The 15,545-nt window shown below is 51.4% G+C and overlaps 1 protein-coding gene across 1 annotated transcript in view; it reads left to right on the top strand.

Moving 5' to 3' along the window:
* The window catches only part of Pacs1 (phosphofurin acidic cluster sorting protein 1), a 134,688-nt gene extending 122,020 nt beyond the window's left edge, over positions 1–12,668 (top strand). Inside the window, exons 14-24 of the mRNA XM_026396508.2 lie at positions 2,022–2,126; positions 2,765–2,871; positions 3,500–3,654; positions 3,842–3,952; positions 4,636–4,738; positions 5,229–5,271; positions 7,236–7,278; positions 7,542–7,677; positions 9,431–9,657; positions 11,099–11,218; positions 11,304–12,668. Of these exons, the coding sequence (XP_026252293.2) occupies positions 2,022–2,126; positions 2,765–2,871; positions 3,500–3,654; positions 3,842–3,952; positions 4,636–4,738; positions 5,229–5,271; positions 7,236–7,278; positions 7,542–7,677; positions 9,431–9,657; positions 11,099–11,218; positions 11,304–11,419 (1,266 nt within the window). The 3' untranslated portion in view covers positions 11,420–12,668. The remainder of the gene's footprint in view (positions 1–2,021; positions 2,127–2,764; positions 2,872–3,499; positions 3,655–3,841; positions 3,953–4,635; positions 4,739–5,228; positions 5,272–7,235; positions 7,279–7,541; positions 7,678–9,430; positions 9,658–11,098; positions 11,219–11,303) is intronic.
* Positions 12,669–15,545: the final 2,877 nt, after the last annotated feature.

The following is a 15,545-nucleotide window of genomic DNA, read 5'->3' as shown; positions in this document are numbered from 1 at the left end:
GTGCGAGGCCCTGGGTTTGATCCTGAGCACCACATAAAAATAAATGAACAAAATAAAGGTATTGTGTAAACTAAAAAATATATATATATATATTAAAAAAAAAACTTACATGGGCCAGAATGTTGCACTTTATCAGTGGCTATGTGAAGGTCCAAGGTGCCAAGGTTAGACATCAACTTCTTAAGGCAGACTTGCAATTTATCAGAATCTGCATGAGCAAGTAAAATGTCATCCATATAATGTATGACCAGACAAAGCTGTGTAAGAGGCCTGATCGAATGAGAGACAAAGAGCTGGCATATTGGAGGGCTATTCTTCATCCCTTGGAGGAGGACTATCCAGTGATATCTCTGGGTGGGTGTCATGGTGTTAGGTTCCCACAGCGTAAAGGCAAAAAAGGGTCTGTCCTGATGTGCTGTAGGTATAGAAAAGAAGCAATTCTTGAGGTCTATAGCAACAATAAAATAGATGCTCGGGATGCTGGCGGGATGAGGAATACCTGAATGAAATGAACCTATCTTTTTCATATATTTATTGGTCTTAAATCTTTTTTTAAAATTTATAGTTATAGGTGGACACAATATCTTTATTTTATTTTTTTATGTGGTGCTGAGGATCGAACCCAGTGCCTCATGCATGCTAGGTGAGTACTCTACCTCTTGAGCCACAACCCCAGCCCCTTAAATCTTGAAGTAACCTATGTTTCCCATTTTTCTTGGGGATTACAAAAATAGGTGTCTTGTGAAGGCTGGTGGAGGGTTCATTGTGCCCAAGATCTAATTGCTCCTGAACTAGTTGCTTAAGAATTGTTAATTTGGGTGGGGCTGGGGTTGTGGCTCAGTGGTAGAGTGCTCCCCTCACATGTGCGAGACCCTGGGTTCGATCCTCAGCACCACATAGAAATGAATGAGTGAAGTAAAGGTATTGTATCCAACTAAAAATAAATAAATATTTAAAAAAGAATTGTTAATTTGGGTTCTAGGATAGGCCACTGTTCCACCCAGATGTGATCTGTGGTGTCCCATTCCAAGGGGATGGGCTCTGGCTTAGTGGTCAGCGGAACAGTGGCCCTTAGAATTGGGGAGGCACCGGTCTCCCCGACAGTCCTATTTTGTCATGTATCATTATCTCATCACACAGAGCTTTATCATCAGTAGTTATAACACACAGGGAAGCAGGGCAGCGACCCCACTCTCAGCCACCATCTGGAGCAAAGCCTAAAGCTCTGGATTCTCGCCCTGCTTCTGTCCTCTCCTACCTGTGGGATCTTCAGTCACTGACTTTTCTGTACCTCAGCTTCCTCATGCAAGGGGCCATGCAAGCCTGAGGAGAAATGAGAAGAAACCAGACCTCGGGGCATGTGTCCTCTCTGAAGCAGTGGCTTCAGAGCTGGGGGCTGGCATACCTCACAATCTCGCTGTTGTGGAGTTAGGCAGTCAGCCTGTTCATTTCCCTGATAAATATGAAAAGTTTGTGTCCATGTGACTTCCTGAGTTTGACACTATTACATAGCAACAAATGAACCTGAGACCAGAACAGCCCAGTCCCTGGGGTGAGGTATCATCCTTCTGGTTCATCGTCACCCCTGAAACGCCTTTGTTCCTGGGACAGTGGGTCCCTGTGCAGAGCCAGCTGCCACTGTCATTATTTCTCTCCCCACGGCCCTCCTTGTCATTCCCCCACATACCCACTCTCCACACTCACTCCTCTGCTCCCGGTACGGAAACTGCCACTGTTCCTGCCACCCCTTCACAGGAAGCTCATGTGTCCCTAGCCTGCAGGCCTCCCTGGCAGAACCCCACCGTGCGTGGCTCCTTGCCTGCTGTGTTGCACGTGTGCCCTCCAAGGACTTTCTGCTTGTCCTTCCTTCTCTCCATTTTGGTCAGGCCAATGGGAGTCTGTATCTTTCACAAATTCCTAGTATCCACACTCTGAATATGCCAGTGCCAAGGGTTCTCCCCACTTCCGGCACAGCTGCCTCTGGCTCCCTGGCTGTGCCTAACAAACGTTTATCCCTGCAGATTCCAAGAAAGGTGGTTTACGACCAGCTGAATCAAATCCTGGTGTCAGATGCTGCCCTCCCAGAAAATGTAATCCTGGTGAATACCACTGACTGGCAGGGCCAGGTAAAGCATTCAGGACCTCACGGGGCTCAGCATGTGCCACCTGAAGCAGCACACAGGGAAGCAGGAAAGTGACCCCACTCTCAGCCCCCACCTGGAGCAAAACCTAAAGCTCTGGATTCTCGCCCTACTTCTGTCCTATCCAACCTATGGGATCTTCAGTCACTGACTTTTCTGTACTTCAGCTTCCTCATATGTTTAGGGGGGGAAAAAAAAAAAGGCAGCAAGCATTGGGTCTGGCCCGCCTCCCAGGTGCCAGCTGTGTTGGGCAGCCTTTTAGGAACACCAAGGGCTATAAGATGGCCAGAGCTGCCCTGGATTTCATGAAAGCAATTTGGCAGGAACAGAGCAGCCCTGCCTGCCCCCTCCCTTCTGTCTGCCCTGTGAGACACTGGTGCCAGGAATGTCTGGGGTGTGGTCTCTGCTTAAAGCCCCCTATGTCCTCCCATCTTCCACCATCAGCCTATCTCAGGGTATCTGTCCCACCCTCTAAGCCAGAAAACCTCACTGCCTCTGTTCAGCCTAGGCCAGAATAACAAAGGATAGGGGCCCTGCAGCTCCTCCTGGGTCTCATTTGCCCTCTCAGCCCCTGTGGGGAGAGATGTGGCCTGACCTGCCTCCCTGTCCCTTCCTTCCCCCAGTATGTGGCTGAGCTGCTCCAGGACCAGCGGAAGCCTGTCGTGTGCACCTGCTCCACCGTGGAGGTCCAGGCTGTGCTGTCCGCCCTGCTCACCCGGATTCAACGCTAGTAAGGACTCCAGCTTCTTTGCTCCTGCCCTTTTGGAGCTCCTCCACCTCATTCTCCCACCCTGACTCACACAATGGAAGGACCTCCTGGCCTGCAGTGCAGGTCTACGTGTTTGGGGCAGTGGCAGCAAGCTGTAGGGCCTGATGTCCTGGTAGAGTATCAGCTCCTGAGCCCCCTGACTCCCTGCCCAGATTCCTCCCACACCTTGACTTGCCCCAGCAAGAGGCAAGAAGAGAGAACCCAAGGTTTTAAAAAGAGCTTTTACTCTGTTCCCGTAGCCACATCATCTGCTTGACAACCAAGAGTCGGTGCTTTCCCCTTCTAGGGCCTTCTTAGAAAGGCCTGTAGTCCCCTCCCATGTATCAGAGAATGAGGCTACCCCTCATTGGATGTTGGGCTTGGGCCCATGTAGGGTTCCCAGGTGGCAATGCTGGCTTGTCCCTGTTAGCTCCAGCTCTCCTGTTTCCTTCATTGGCAGATGCTGCCTCTAGACCAGTGCTGTGGCTTGTTGCCTCCCTGTATTGCTTTGCTTATTGGCTTTCTTCTCCCCGTGGCTTGTTGAAATGATTGCAGTCAGAGCTTGGGACCTGCCCTGAGTATGGCTTGCGAAGATCCCCTTTCTCCCCAGCTGCAACTGCAACTCCTCCATGCCGAGGCCAGTCAAGGTGGCAGCTGTGGGAGGCCAGAGTTACCTGAGTTCCATCCTTCGGTTCTTTGTCAAGTCCCTGGCCAGCAAGACCTCTGACTGGCTGAGCTACATGCGCTTCCTCATCATCCCCCTCGGTAAAGTGGGGCAGCACCCAGAAGGGGTGTTAGCCACCAGCAGCTCCAATTCTGGCAGCAGGGTGGGGGTTGGTCCTAGGACAAGAGCATCAGGGAGACCAAAGGCCCAAGCCATGGCTGGGGACAACTGCTGCCCACCTTTTCATTTGCTAACCCATTTTACCTTCTCTGGTTTTCCATCCACCAGGTTCTCACCCTGTGGCCAAATACTTGGGCTCAGTCGACAGCAGATATAGCAGCACCTTCCTAGATTCTGGCTGGAGAGATCTGTTCAGCCGCTCAGAGCCCCCAGTGTCAGGTAAGGGAATCTCCACCCGAGCCGGTACCGGGGTCACAAGACAGTGCAGCTGAAGGGGGCTTTTCCTCCTCAGGGCCCCCGTTCCCTGTCACTGTGCCCATACTTCCCTGGTGAGTATTCATTAAGTGCAGCTCTTCCACTTGGGGCCTTCTCCAGCTGCTGTGCACCCTACTGCTGCTTAGCCCCTTGTAGGAACGAAATATAAGAAGCAAGAAATCACTGAGCAGTCTCTTGATAAGTGAGTGATGCTGTACCAGCTGGTGTTTCCCTGCCACCCAGTGAAGTTAGTGGTATCAGAGTGAGTTTGCCATAGACAGGACTGTCCTTTGGCTCACAGTCCCTTTGATTCAAAGGGGTAGCCAGGCATGGTGGCACACTCCTGTAATCCCAACAGCTTGGGAGGCTGAGGCAGGAGGATCACAAATTTGAGGCCCTAAGCAACTTAGTGAGATCCTGTCTCTAAATAAAATATAGAAAGGGCTGGAGATGTGGCACAGTGGTTTAATCCCTGTGCAAAAAAAAAAAAAAAAAAGATGGTGGATAGATAAGCAAAACTCAGGGGATTTTAGAGCCCCTCCATCCCAGATCCATGGTCCTTTCCTGGGTCTCAGGAGGGCACTCTCCCAGGGTTTGTGGGTTGCCAGCTGAAATGAACAGGCCAATCCCTCCTGGCTTTTCTGCAGAGCAATTGGACGTGGTGGGGCGCGTGATGCAGTATGTCAATGGGGCAGCCGCTACACACCAGCTGCCTGTAGCTGAAGCCATGCTGACCTGCAGGCATAAGTTGTAAGTCTGACTTGGGGGTTTCTTACAGTTGAGGTGGGCTCTGGAAGTCTGGAGAGCTCCTGTTGTTCACATTCTCCTTCTCCACACCCCTTTTCCTGTCACAGGAGCCCAAGAGCATTTGCAGGTCTTTTACTTCCTCTCTTGCAGGCACCCCCCTCCTCACCCCGGGCCTCCCAGCTCACGAGGTCCTGGGCCTGAATTAGTTAACTCCTCTCCCGTCCCCTCAGTACTGAAGCAGCCCATCCTAGGGCTGAAGTCACCTGTGCGGAGCAGGCAGTATAGTTTGCACAGTTGGGTCCTTTGCCCTAATTTTGTGTGCTCCACATGTACAGTGAGTAACAGACCCTCCTCCTGACACTGAGATGTCTCGTGAAGATGTAGCACAGTGTTCTGGACTCCTGTACACCACTGTGAAATATGAAGGGCTTATTTCCCCACTGCTCTGCTCAGTCACATCTGCTAACTGTAAAGCTTGTCTGTCTCCCAACAGCCCTGACGAAGACTCCTATCAGAAGTTTATCCCCTTCATTGGCGTGAGTATTGACTCCCATTCTCTGCACCCCATTCTCATGGGGACAGATTTTGCCCCCTGGGAAACATTTTTGGTTATCACAGCTGGGAGCATGGTGCTCCTGGCATCTAGTGGGGAGAGGCCAGGGATCCTGCTGAACCTCCTCTAGGATGCAGGACACAGTAGACACAGTGTGGCCCCAGAGGTCAGTAGTGCCAAGGTAGAGAAGCCCTGGGCCAGGACACATACTGGGCTGTCGATTTGATTTTTATTTTTATTTTTTTTTCTATTTTATTTATTTATTTGCAGTACTGGGGATGGAACCCAGGGCCTTGTGCATGCTAGGCCAGCATTCTACCACTGAGCTGCCCCAGCCTTCGGCTGTCCCTTTTAGGGTTATCCTTTCCCCACATCATGAACTATCCCTGGATTCATCACTGGTATCTCCTGCTTATTAGACCAGGCCCTGAATTTGGAGCCTGTAGATCCTGGAATGAAATCCAGAGCATGGCTTCTACAGGCTCAGGGAAGGGAAATAGTGAAGTGTGGTCTTCTGGGCAGAGGTCCATGAATCAGAAACTTCTATCTCCAGGCTCAGATGGACCACTTCCTCTGCTTAGTCAGGAAGAACCTTTATTAGTGAATTATACAGTAAAGGAAGAATTCTTAGATGCCTTTGGTGTCAGGTATACCAACTGTTGCTCTGTTTGTTGGTGAGAGCTGGGCCCAAGCTCAGACTGACCTAACTAGTTAGGGGCCCAGACAGAGCACCCCACAGAAAAGGACCAAAAACTTGTGTTTCTGCTTCTGAGGTGTTCTGATTTCTCTTTCCAACCAGTTTGTATCTTTTTCTGTAATCTCCTTGAGGATCCTGCATAGCTTTGGGGGAGAAGGGGCAGTGAAGTGCAGATAGACATGCTCAATTCCTCACTATCCCTGATCACTGAATGTTCAAATCTCTGGGTATCCTGAGTAATCTTAGTTGGGGGAATGACAGCCCTCCTCAGGCTTCTGGGATGTTCATATAGTTATACCGCTGCAGGCCATGGGACCCTGGTCACAGCCCAAGCTGTCAGTTTGACTCATGTCTTCATGGAACTGGGGATCGACGCTTACTCTGGTCTCCCAGCCAAACAAGAGTTAAAATATGAAAAATGTCATAGGGACATAGCTCAGTAGTAGAGCACTTGCCTAGGATATGCAGGGCCATGAGTTCCATCCTGAATTTTGTTCCTCTCAGTGAGTGAATGGCAGCAGTGCTCTCAGCAGCCTGACGAAAACTGCTGCCACCTGCGGTCCCCTTCACTCCAGCAGCCCAAACCCAGCTGCGTTTCTGACCCCACCTGTCACTCAGACCACAGGAGATAGTCACCAAGTTTGCCTCTAGCCTCTAGCATCCTTTTGTGACCACTGGAGGGCTCCCTCTGTCCTTTCCATAATAGTCTATGGGGAATCTAAAATTCCTGAGATGGCCCCCTTATGGGCACTCCGGATTCCAGGAAGGTAGAAAGAGGAGGGCTGGTGTCTGCACTGATTCAGTATGTTCAGTTGAGCTGGCTCACACAGAGCATGGCTGCCATGAGACATGCCTGTCCCGACAGAGATGGAGCTGGCTTCCTGGGACCCTACCTATGTGGTCTTAGAAGAATTGAGATCACTACACTAACTGGTTCCTGCCTTCATATGTGCCTTGCCCATTTCCCCAGAGAAGAGCTGCAAATTCCCATGGGCCCTCCTTGTGTTGCTTGGACTGGGCTTCCTTTCTTTTTGTGGTATTGGGGTTGGAACCCAGGGCCTGCACAGGCTATGCCCATGCTCCACCATTGAGCTACAGCCCTATCCCTTAAGCTCTGGGCTGTTCCAGGCTTATAAAGATTTTCTGAGCCTATGATAAAATTGTGTGTATGATGGCTATTGTGCTGGCCCTGTTTCCTGTTGGATCATACTTGCCTAAAGGACTTACTGAGCATGTCTTCCCTCCTCCAGGTGGTGAAGGTGGGCCTAGTTGAAGATTCACCCTCCACTGCAGGTGAGCCTGGGCCCCTGGGCTCCTCTTGGGTGAGATCATCTCTCTGGTGCAATGGTCAGAAATTGGAGGTGCTGAGTGTTCTGGGGAAGCAGCTTGAGCAGGAAGATGTGAGCCTTGCTGTGCAGCTGTGTGGGGAGGGGAGGCAGGAGCAGCCCAGGGCTCAGGAGGAAAGCAGGGCTGCCCCTAAGAAAATGGCTCCTCCCTCCCTGCCATCAGCAAGTGAGGATGGCTGCCTCTGACTGACAGTGTTCATCTCCCGACAGGTGATGGGGATGATTCACCTGTGGTCAGCCTTACTGTGCCCTCCACATCTCCACCCTCCAGCTCAGGCCTGAGCCGAGATGCAACAGCCACCCCTCCTTCCTCCCCATCCATGAGCAGCGCCCTTGCCATTGTGGGGTAAGCTCTCGCCCAGACCAGTGTGTTATGCCCTGTCCTTCAAGCCAGGCCCAGCAACCTAACTCTTCCCAGGCACAGACACACTGGCCTAAGAAGGTCACACTGGTGAGAGAACTCAGAGGCCTGTCACCAACCAGCCAAGTCATTGGACAGCTCAGTGCAGTGAGAGGCACGTCCAGCGTGGCAGGCCTTTTATGGCTGTGAGGTGTGATGCAGGTGTCTTGTTATAGGACTCACTGGCATGTGAGTGGCTCTATGGTGTGTCCACTGTGCTGGTGTGGGCAGGTTACTGGGCTCCAGTTTCATCTTATGTGTAGTAGAGGTGAGTTGGCCACCTTGGGGACTATTGTGTAGCTTATAAATAGGAACCAAGTATCAGTTGGGGCACGCTGTGGTGTGGTGCCTTGGTCCAGTGGTACCCGCCCTCCTGGAGCTTGGGCTCCCAGGCTGGGCCTGCACCGCAGAGGCGGCAAAAACCTCATGATTGTGGGGTGTGGCGAAGCGGGGAGGAAGTCTTAAAGAATCTCAAGTACCTAAAGCTTAGCTGGAGAGCCAGGGAACCCTTTCCTGCCAGGCCTGAGGAAGGGGAGGGGGATGAGAAGAGGCTTTTAGGCCATTGCCAGGAGCAGAGAGCAGCATTCTTTTTCTCTTTCTTCTGCCTTTACCTCTTTCCTTTCATCATAGCACCTGAGAGGGAGGCACTGGGCAGTGGCTTTTCCAGAGGCCTCAGTGAGAGTGTTATAGCCCTGGACCTGGTATCCCCATCCTGTCCTCCCACCCTCTCTTCCTCCTCTCCTCCGTGGACTTCTGATTTTTCTGGAAGGGACAATATAGGAAAAACAACCATGCTCTGCCCCAGAGACCTGCTGGATCCAGGCTTCCAGGAGCCCTGTTTTCTCTCAGACCCCCCACTGCCTAAAGATTTCTGTCCAGCATAAGTTTGGGGAACCTTGAGTCCAACCCCTACCTCAACCTCCTTTCTAGGCTGGGGATGTGGCTCAAGCGGTAGCGCGCTCGCCTGGCATGCGTTCGGCCCGGGTTCGATCCTCAGCACCACATACAAAGATGTTGTGTCTGCCGAGAACTAAAAATAAATAAATAAATAAATAAATAAATAAATAAATAAATAAATAAATAAATCCATCCTCCTTTCTCATACAATATATGCTTTTTATTTATTTATTTATTTATTTAATGGAACCACTAAAAATATGAGGCAGAAAGAAAAAATCAGATGACTTTCATAGCCATGTGCCTATTGTATCTGCCACCTCCTTTCAAGAAACCATCAGCCCTTTCCCTGGGAGCTAATATTATCCCTGAGCTAAAAGTGCCCCATGTCAGCGAGAGCACAGGTCGGCATCCCCTAGCTCCAGAGCTGCTCTGCAGCCACTCTGGCTCTTCAGCCCTCTGCCTCTAGGCACCAACTTTGCTTGCTGGGAACATGTGTGCATGTACAAGGATCTGCGTGCCTGTGTGCACTCGCTTCACAAAGTTTCCACTTCTCTCACCCTGTGATAGTTTTACTTGGGCCTTTATCCTCTGCTGGTTTTGTTCTCAGATCAGCCTGATTCTTGATACCCACATGAGCTGCTGCTGATTCTGTGTGACTGGAGGAAGCACAGCCACTCAACTGGACTTGCTCCCCATCTCCTGCTCCAGGAGGCTGGCAGCCCCTCTTCCCAGTTTCTGGCCCATGTAATTGGGCTCTGAGGAAAAAAGCTGATCTCTTGTTTTCATCCCATTTCTCCAGGAGTCCCAATAGCCCATATGGGGATGTGATTGGCCTCCAGGTGGACTACTGGCTGGGCCATCCTGGGGAACGGCGAAGGGAAGGTGACAAAAGGGACGCCAGCTCTAAGAACACCCTCAAGAGTGTCTTCCGCTCAGTACAGGTTTCCCGCCTGCCCCATGGTGGGGAAGCCCAGCTTTCTGGCACCATGGCAATGACCGTGGTCACCAAAGAGAAGAACAAGAAAGGTAAAGTGCCATGTGAGGCCAGAGAAGTGCAGGGGCCACCAGGCCTCTTCCCTTCTTTCAGGGTCTGAAAGACAATTTGCTTTCACCTGGTGGGGGGGGGGGGGCTCAGTGGTAGAGTGTTTGCCTGTTATATGCAGAGCCCACTATGGCAAAAAGGAAAAAAAAAAAAATGTCTGTGGGTGGGATGCAGTACACTTATCATGTGATCAGCCTGGGACCCAGTGAGAACACCCTGCCTTCCCCTGGGGGAAACGCCATACCTTATATAATGCAGGAAACTGAGGTCCCAGCTGCTGAGCAGCAGCACCTCAGGGGCTGAGACCCTTGCTGCTGCAAAGTACAAGGAGCCTTTCTGACCTTTGCCCTCAGGGTTGGACTATGGGACAGGATGACCATGCCCCAGCCATGGTCATCGTGACCCATTGAGCAGAGCTTTCACATCCAGCACAGAAGAACTCCCAAAGAAGCTTTATGAGCAGAAGGATATAACTATTTTAGGAATTAAGGGGAATCAATCCTTCCAGATAAAGAGGGGTGGCTTGGGCTGGGGTTATTGTTCAGTGGTAGAGCGCTTGCCTAGCATGTGTGAGGCACTAGGTTCAAATCTCAGCTCCACATATAATTAAATAAAATAAAGGTTCATTAACATCATATATATATTTATCTATCTATCTATCTATCTATCTATCTATCTATCTATCTATCTATCTTAAAAAGGGGCGGGGTGGCTTAAGGCCCTGGAGGCAGAGTTGTAGAGGCAGGGTCCTATGTTCTGTGTGAGAGGCAGGAATCCCCATAACCAGGCTGCTGTCCTTGTAGATTGCCACTCTTATAGCTGGTTGGAACCCCACAACTCCAGCTGTGCACCAGCAGCAGCTGAGGACCCTGCCTCCTGGGCTGGCAGAGCAAGAGCAGATGGGCCTCTTCCTGTGCATGCTTTCCACCCTATAGCATTCCCCAGGGCCCTGGGCAGGGGCTGTGCAAGGCCTAGGGCCAAAACCTGCACACTACAGCATAAGGATTTGCTGAGAGTGGGGAGCTGAGCAGTGCCCTCTGTATCAGTATCCTTGCCTCTTTCCTGGGGCCAGGGTAGAGTTAATGCAAATACCTGCCCCCACATCATCTCCTTTGCTGTAGGCCCAGCAAGCCCCAGACAGGGAGCTAGGACCCTGCCCAAGGTGTCTAGAACATTTCGGCTAGAAGGGACTTCAGAGACCATCTAGCCCCAGGTCTTGACTGTTCAGATGAAGATAGGCCCAGGAAAGGATGCAGGAATGTGTAGATCCTGACCTGCGGCCTGAGCCAAGCAGGAAGGAAGGAGGACAGGCCTTTTGCCAATTATCTCCCCTTGCCCCAGGAAGAAGGAAGCACTGGGGTTGGGGAGGAGGGGGATGGCTATTTCCCAGGGCTGCAACAGAGATAGTTTCTGCTGGCTTTGCAGTTCCCACCATCTTCTTGAGCAAGAAACCCCGGGAAAAGGAAGTGGATTCTAAGAGCCAAGTCATCGAGGGCATCAGCCGCCTCATCTGCTCCGCCAAGCAGCAGCAGACTATGCTGAGAGGTGTGGTGATTTTGATGGTCCTCCCCAAGGGACAGGGAGATGACCTCAGCTGCCCCATCACCTCCCACTTCCCTCTTGCCCCCAGTGTCCATCGATGGAGTCGAGTGGAGTGACATCAAGTTCTTCCAGCTGGCAGCCCAGTGGCCCACCCATGTGAAGCACTTTCCAGTAGGACTCTTCAGTGGCAGCAAGGCCACCTGAGGCCCTGCCTCCTGGCTACTCTCCCTCCTGGCACTGCCATCCAGCCTCACCGCCTGCGGGCAGGGGGAGGCCAGCAGGCTGGGCCCAGAACCCCTTTCCTGGCACTGGGGCCAGCCCTCCACATGCCCAGTCCTGAAGGACACTGCCACTGGGGATGCTGCCCTCCCCTCCCCACTGCCCAGCCCCATCCCTTAGTACCCCTCCTCCCTCCTGCTCCAGTCCCAGGGCAGGTGGGTTCTGTCTTCTGGTGCCCATGGTCCCTGGAATTGAGTCCTGCAGGCCTTCCTTCTCCTGGCCCTACCTCTTTCCTTCTGTGGCACCAGTTCCCTTCCTGAAAATAGGAAATGTGGGATCCTGGTCCACAGTGGGAGAGCCCAGGTCTCCCCACTCCCACCCCAGCCATCAGGCTCTCATTTTCCAAGGCCCCACTGCCAAATACCACTCACCCCACCTGCCCCCAGTGGGGCAGGCCAGAGCCACTCCCCACTCCTGTAGGGACCTCCTCCTGTCCATGACTTCCCAGTGGAGGGTGAGGGGCAACTGAGTGATGCCGTGTGTTTCTGGAATGGAGGGGCCTCCCCCATGCACGACTTCCTATCCCAGCCCACCCTGTCCTCCTATACGTCAGGTTTCCTGAGCGTTTCTTCGGTTCTCTGCACAGCCAGTCCCTCGGTTGTTTATGTAACCCCCATGCACCATCCTGTCCTGTGGCTTCCTCTCACTGGTGATGTTCTTCCCTCAGCCTTCCTGCCCCTTCACCCAGCACAGCTCTGCCGGGCATGAGAGGTGGAGGCAGACCCTCTGTCCACCGGCTGTGTATCTCCCTTTCCCATGTCGACTTGTCTCCCTCATCCTCCTACCTCCTCCATGTCAGGGCAGCTGGGCAAAGGCCTCTCCACCAGGTCTCCCCTCCAGCGGCCTCTTTTCCTCCCTCTTGACACCATGGCAGATCCTGAGCCCTTCCTCAGCTTCGTCCAGCTGTTCTCAGGAGAGGCTGAGGGCAAGGACACAGAGCCAACGCTCAGCCACCATGCCACTGGCACTCCAGAGCTTCTCCATCACCCTCACTGCTCCCTAGAAGTTGTGGCACAGAACTGCATTTTGAAAGTGTTTGCTCACTCTCCATGCCTCCCCCAAAGTCCTCTAGCCCTTCCCCAGGCCTGGCCCTGCTGTCCAGAGCATATCCTGGGCCCGAGGGTGGAGGTGAGGGTGGGAGGACGGGGTGAAGTTGATTTTTTCATTCAATAAACTGGTGATTTCTTACCAACTGCCTTGGGCTTCTGTGCCCATGACTGTCATCCGGGCTTTCACCCTGCCCCAGAAGGACACAGCATAACCCCATTCAGAATCAACTAGGAACCTAGGTGGAAAAGAAGTGCACTCCCACTTTTTCCATTACAGAAACCAGTATGATGATGTCTCACCCAGCCTGAGGCAGGCAAAGGTCAGAAATAGGACTGATTTCCCACCAAACTCCATTTTCCCCCAGGACCCTCTGTCCCCAGTCTCCAGTGTGCCTAACAAGGCAGTGGCATGTGAAGGGATGGTTTCTCCCTTCTGAAAATCTGAGGCTTTGCAAAGGGGTCTTTGCCTCTTAGGTGGCAGGGTTGGGGCTTGGGTTTCTCTTTGGAGTTTACTTTCCTGCCCGTCCTTGATACGAGATATGAAACCATCATAGCTGATGCTTCCTGATACCTGGGTCTACCACAGGCTCCCAAGCTCAGGCCTTCACACACAGCCTCCTGGAAAGAAGTGTCTAGAGCTGAGAGCGGGGGCAGAGAGTGTCCTTTCACCCTGCAGGATACAGCCCAGGGGTGCAGCAGCCAGGTAGGGCAGGCTGTTGCTGGCCTCAGACAGACTCCCCAAGCCTTGTGGCATGTCCTAACCAGGGTCTCTGGGACCCAGCTATATGACCTGGCAGGAAACTTCCTGAGCCTAGATGAGGGCAGGGGCCCCTCCACAGGGCAGAGTGGACAGAGGACAGCTGCATGCAAAACTCTTCAAAAGCGCTATCTGGCCTCTACTTCTTCCCACTCCTCTTAGGCTTTATTTCTCAATCCCAGCCAAAATTCCCTTGTCAGAGATACAACCTGGGTTGCCAAACCCAAGGGACAGTGTTTTCCTTTGGCCTATCATCAGCCTTTGATGCAAATGACCATTTCTCCCTTGAACTTTTCTCCACTAGGCCTTAGACTATGGACCATACCTGCTATCCTCTCACCTCAAATGGCCATGTCCCCTCCATTGTCCTCTTCAGCCTAGGAACTTGGAATACTCTGGGCTCTGCCTCTCCTGTCTCTCCAGCCTCCATTCCTGCCCTAGAGGGAGCTTACTGCGCCCAATAGCATGAGCTGCACTCAGGAGATCTCTTCCCCTACAAGTGGAAACTCCACTCTTCAGTTGCCAAGGGTGAAAACTTGGGAATCCTGCTTGATTCCTCTTTTTCTCACTCCCAACATCCAGTCTGTCAGCCATCCTGGGCTTTCCCTTCAAGACAAATCCAGAAGCCAACAGCTCCTCGCCCTTCTCACTGCCAGGATTATCCCTTGTCTGGATACTGCAATAGTCCCATTACTTCTCTGCCTTTACCCTGTTCTCCCTGCCTTGTATTCTCCACACAACAACCAGAGGGAGTTTTTTAAAAATGTTGATCAGATAGTTTTAAATTGCTGATCTGAAATATTCAGTGACTTCCCATCTCACTAAAGTACAGAGCCTCCTGGTAACCTTCAAGGCCTAGCAGTTCCCCCCCAGGAACTTCCTAGCTCTTATTTTCCCCTGGGGGCCTTTGCACAAGTCATTCATCCTACTCCTGCCCCCAAGCCTCTGTGGCTGCACCCTCATTCATGTCTCAGCTTAAAATCTCTTCAGGAGATCTCCCCTTCTCTTACCTTTCTTTTCTGACTAGCACTTCTTGCTCCTCAGCATTTAATTATTCATTTGTTTGTCTCTCCCACTAGAATATAAGCAACTCCAAAAAGGGGGGGGGAAAATCTCTCCTTTTAGAGAATCAGACAAGATTGCAAAACGTCTGTTTGCAAGCATGCATGCAGTCATGTCTGATTCTCTACATCTCTTGCTAGATCTTCAGCAGCAGGATTTATTGCATAGGTGTGTGGTAAATATGTGTTGACAGAATGAATGAAGATTCCCTCTCTCATTCTGCTGGAATGGGGTCCCCAATCCAGATGAGCCTTGCAAGACACTTTAACCTGCAGCCCAGAGGACACCTGTTTTTCTGGTAGGCTCTGGAATAAGAGGATGGACTTAACCGTGAGCCAAGAGGAGGAGGAGGGAGGCATTAAATTTCCCAAGATGCCAAGCACCAGACAACTCAAGTGAAGGCTCTGGCTTACACCTTGAGACAGCTCTGTCCTGTCACTGACAGAGACATCATTTAATGGTGAGGAAGTAACATTGTGGTGCAGAAGGTGAAACAACCCCTAACTAGCTCACACACCAAGGGGGTTTACGTATTCATTTTTTTATTTTTATTTTTTGGGGGCGGGGTACTGCAGACTGAACCTAGGGCACTTTACAAACTCAGAGCTTCATCCCCAGTCCTTTTTATTTTTTATTTTAAGAGATCTTGCTAGGTTGCTGAAGCTCTCCTGCTTCAACCTCTCGCATCACTGGGATTACAGGTGTATGCCATCACATCACATCCAGCTTCAGTGAAGTTTTTTATTAGAATGTTTTGATTTACAGAAAAGTTGCAAAGGTGGTACAAAGAGTGGCTCTAGGGCTGAGGATACAGCTCAGTGGTAGAGAACTTGCTTAGCATATGCAAGGCCCTGAGTTCTATCCCCAGGACCACAAAAAAAAAAAAAAAAAGTGACTCTATGCCCAGTCTCCTGCCCCCCAACCATTGTGAACATGTTATGTTTGTGTAGTAAAGTTGTCATAACTAACGACACTTGCTGCTAATATGATGTTGCTGATGATGGTGACCTTGCTCACCTGGCTAAGGTGTTATCTGGGATTCCTCACTATGAAGTCTGTACCATATGGAAAGAAATCACTGAGCAGGGGACAAAATTGGGGGGAATGAGTTTACCTGCAGCATTTGGAATCCTTCTGTATGGCAGATTTCAGACTGATGTTTTGTTTTTTTAACAGATACAAC

The sequence above is a fragment of the Urocitellus parryii genome, chromosome 4 (genome assembly GCF_045843805.1).
Source record: "Urocitellus parryii isolate mUroPar1 chromosome 4, mUroPar1.hap1, whole genome shotgun sequence".
In the NCBI taxonomy this organism is placed as follows: Eukaryota; Metazoa; Chordata; class Mammalia; order Rodentia; family Sciuridae; genus Urocitellus; species Urocitellus parryii.
The sequence above is the reverse complement of the archived record's forward strand: the minus strand, read 5'-3'. Positions and strand labels throughout refer to the sequence as shown.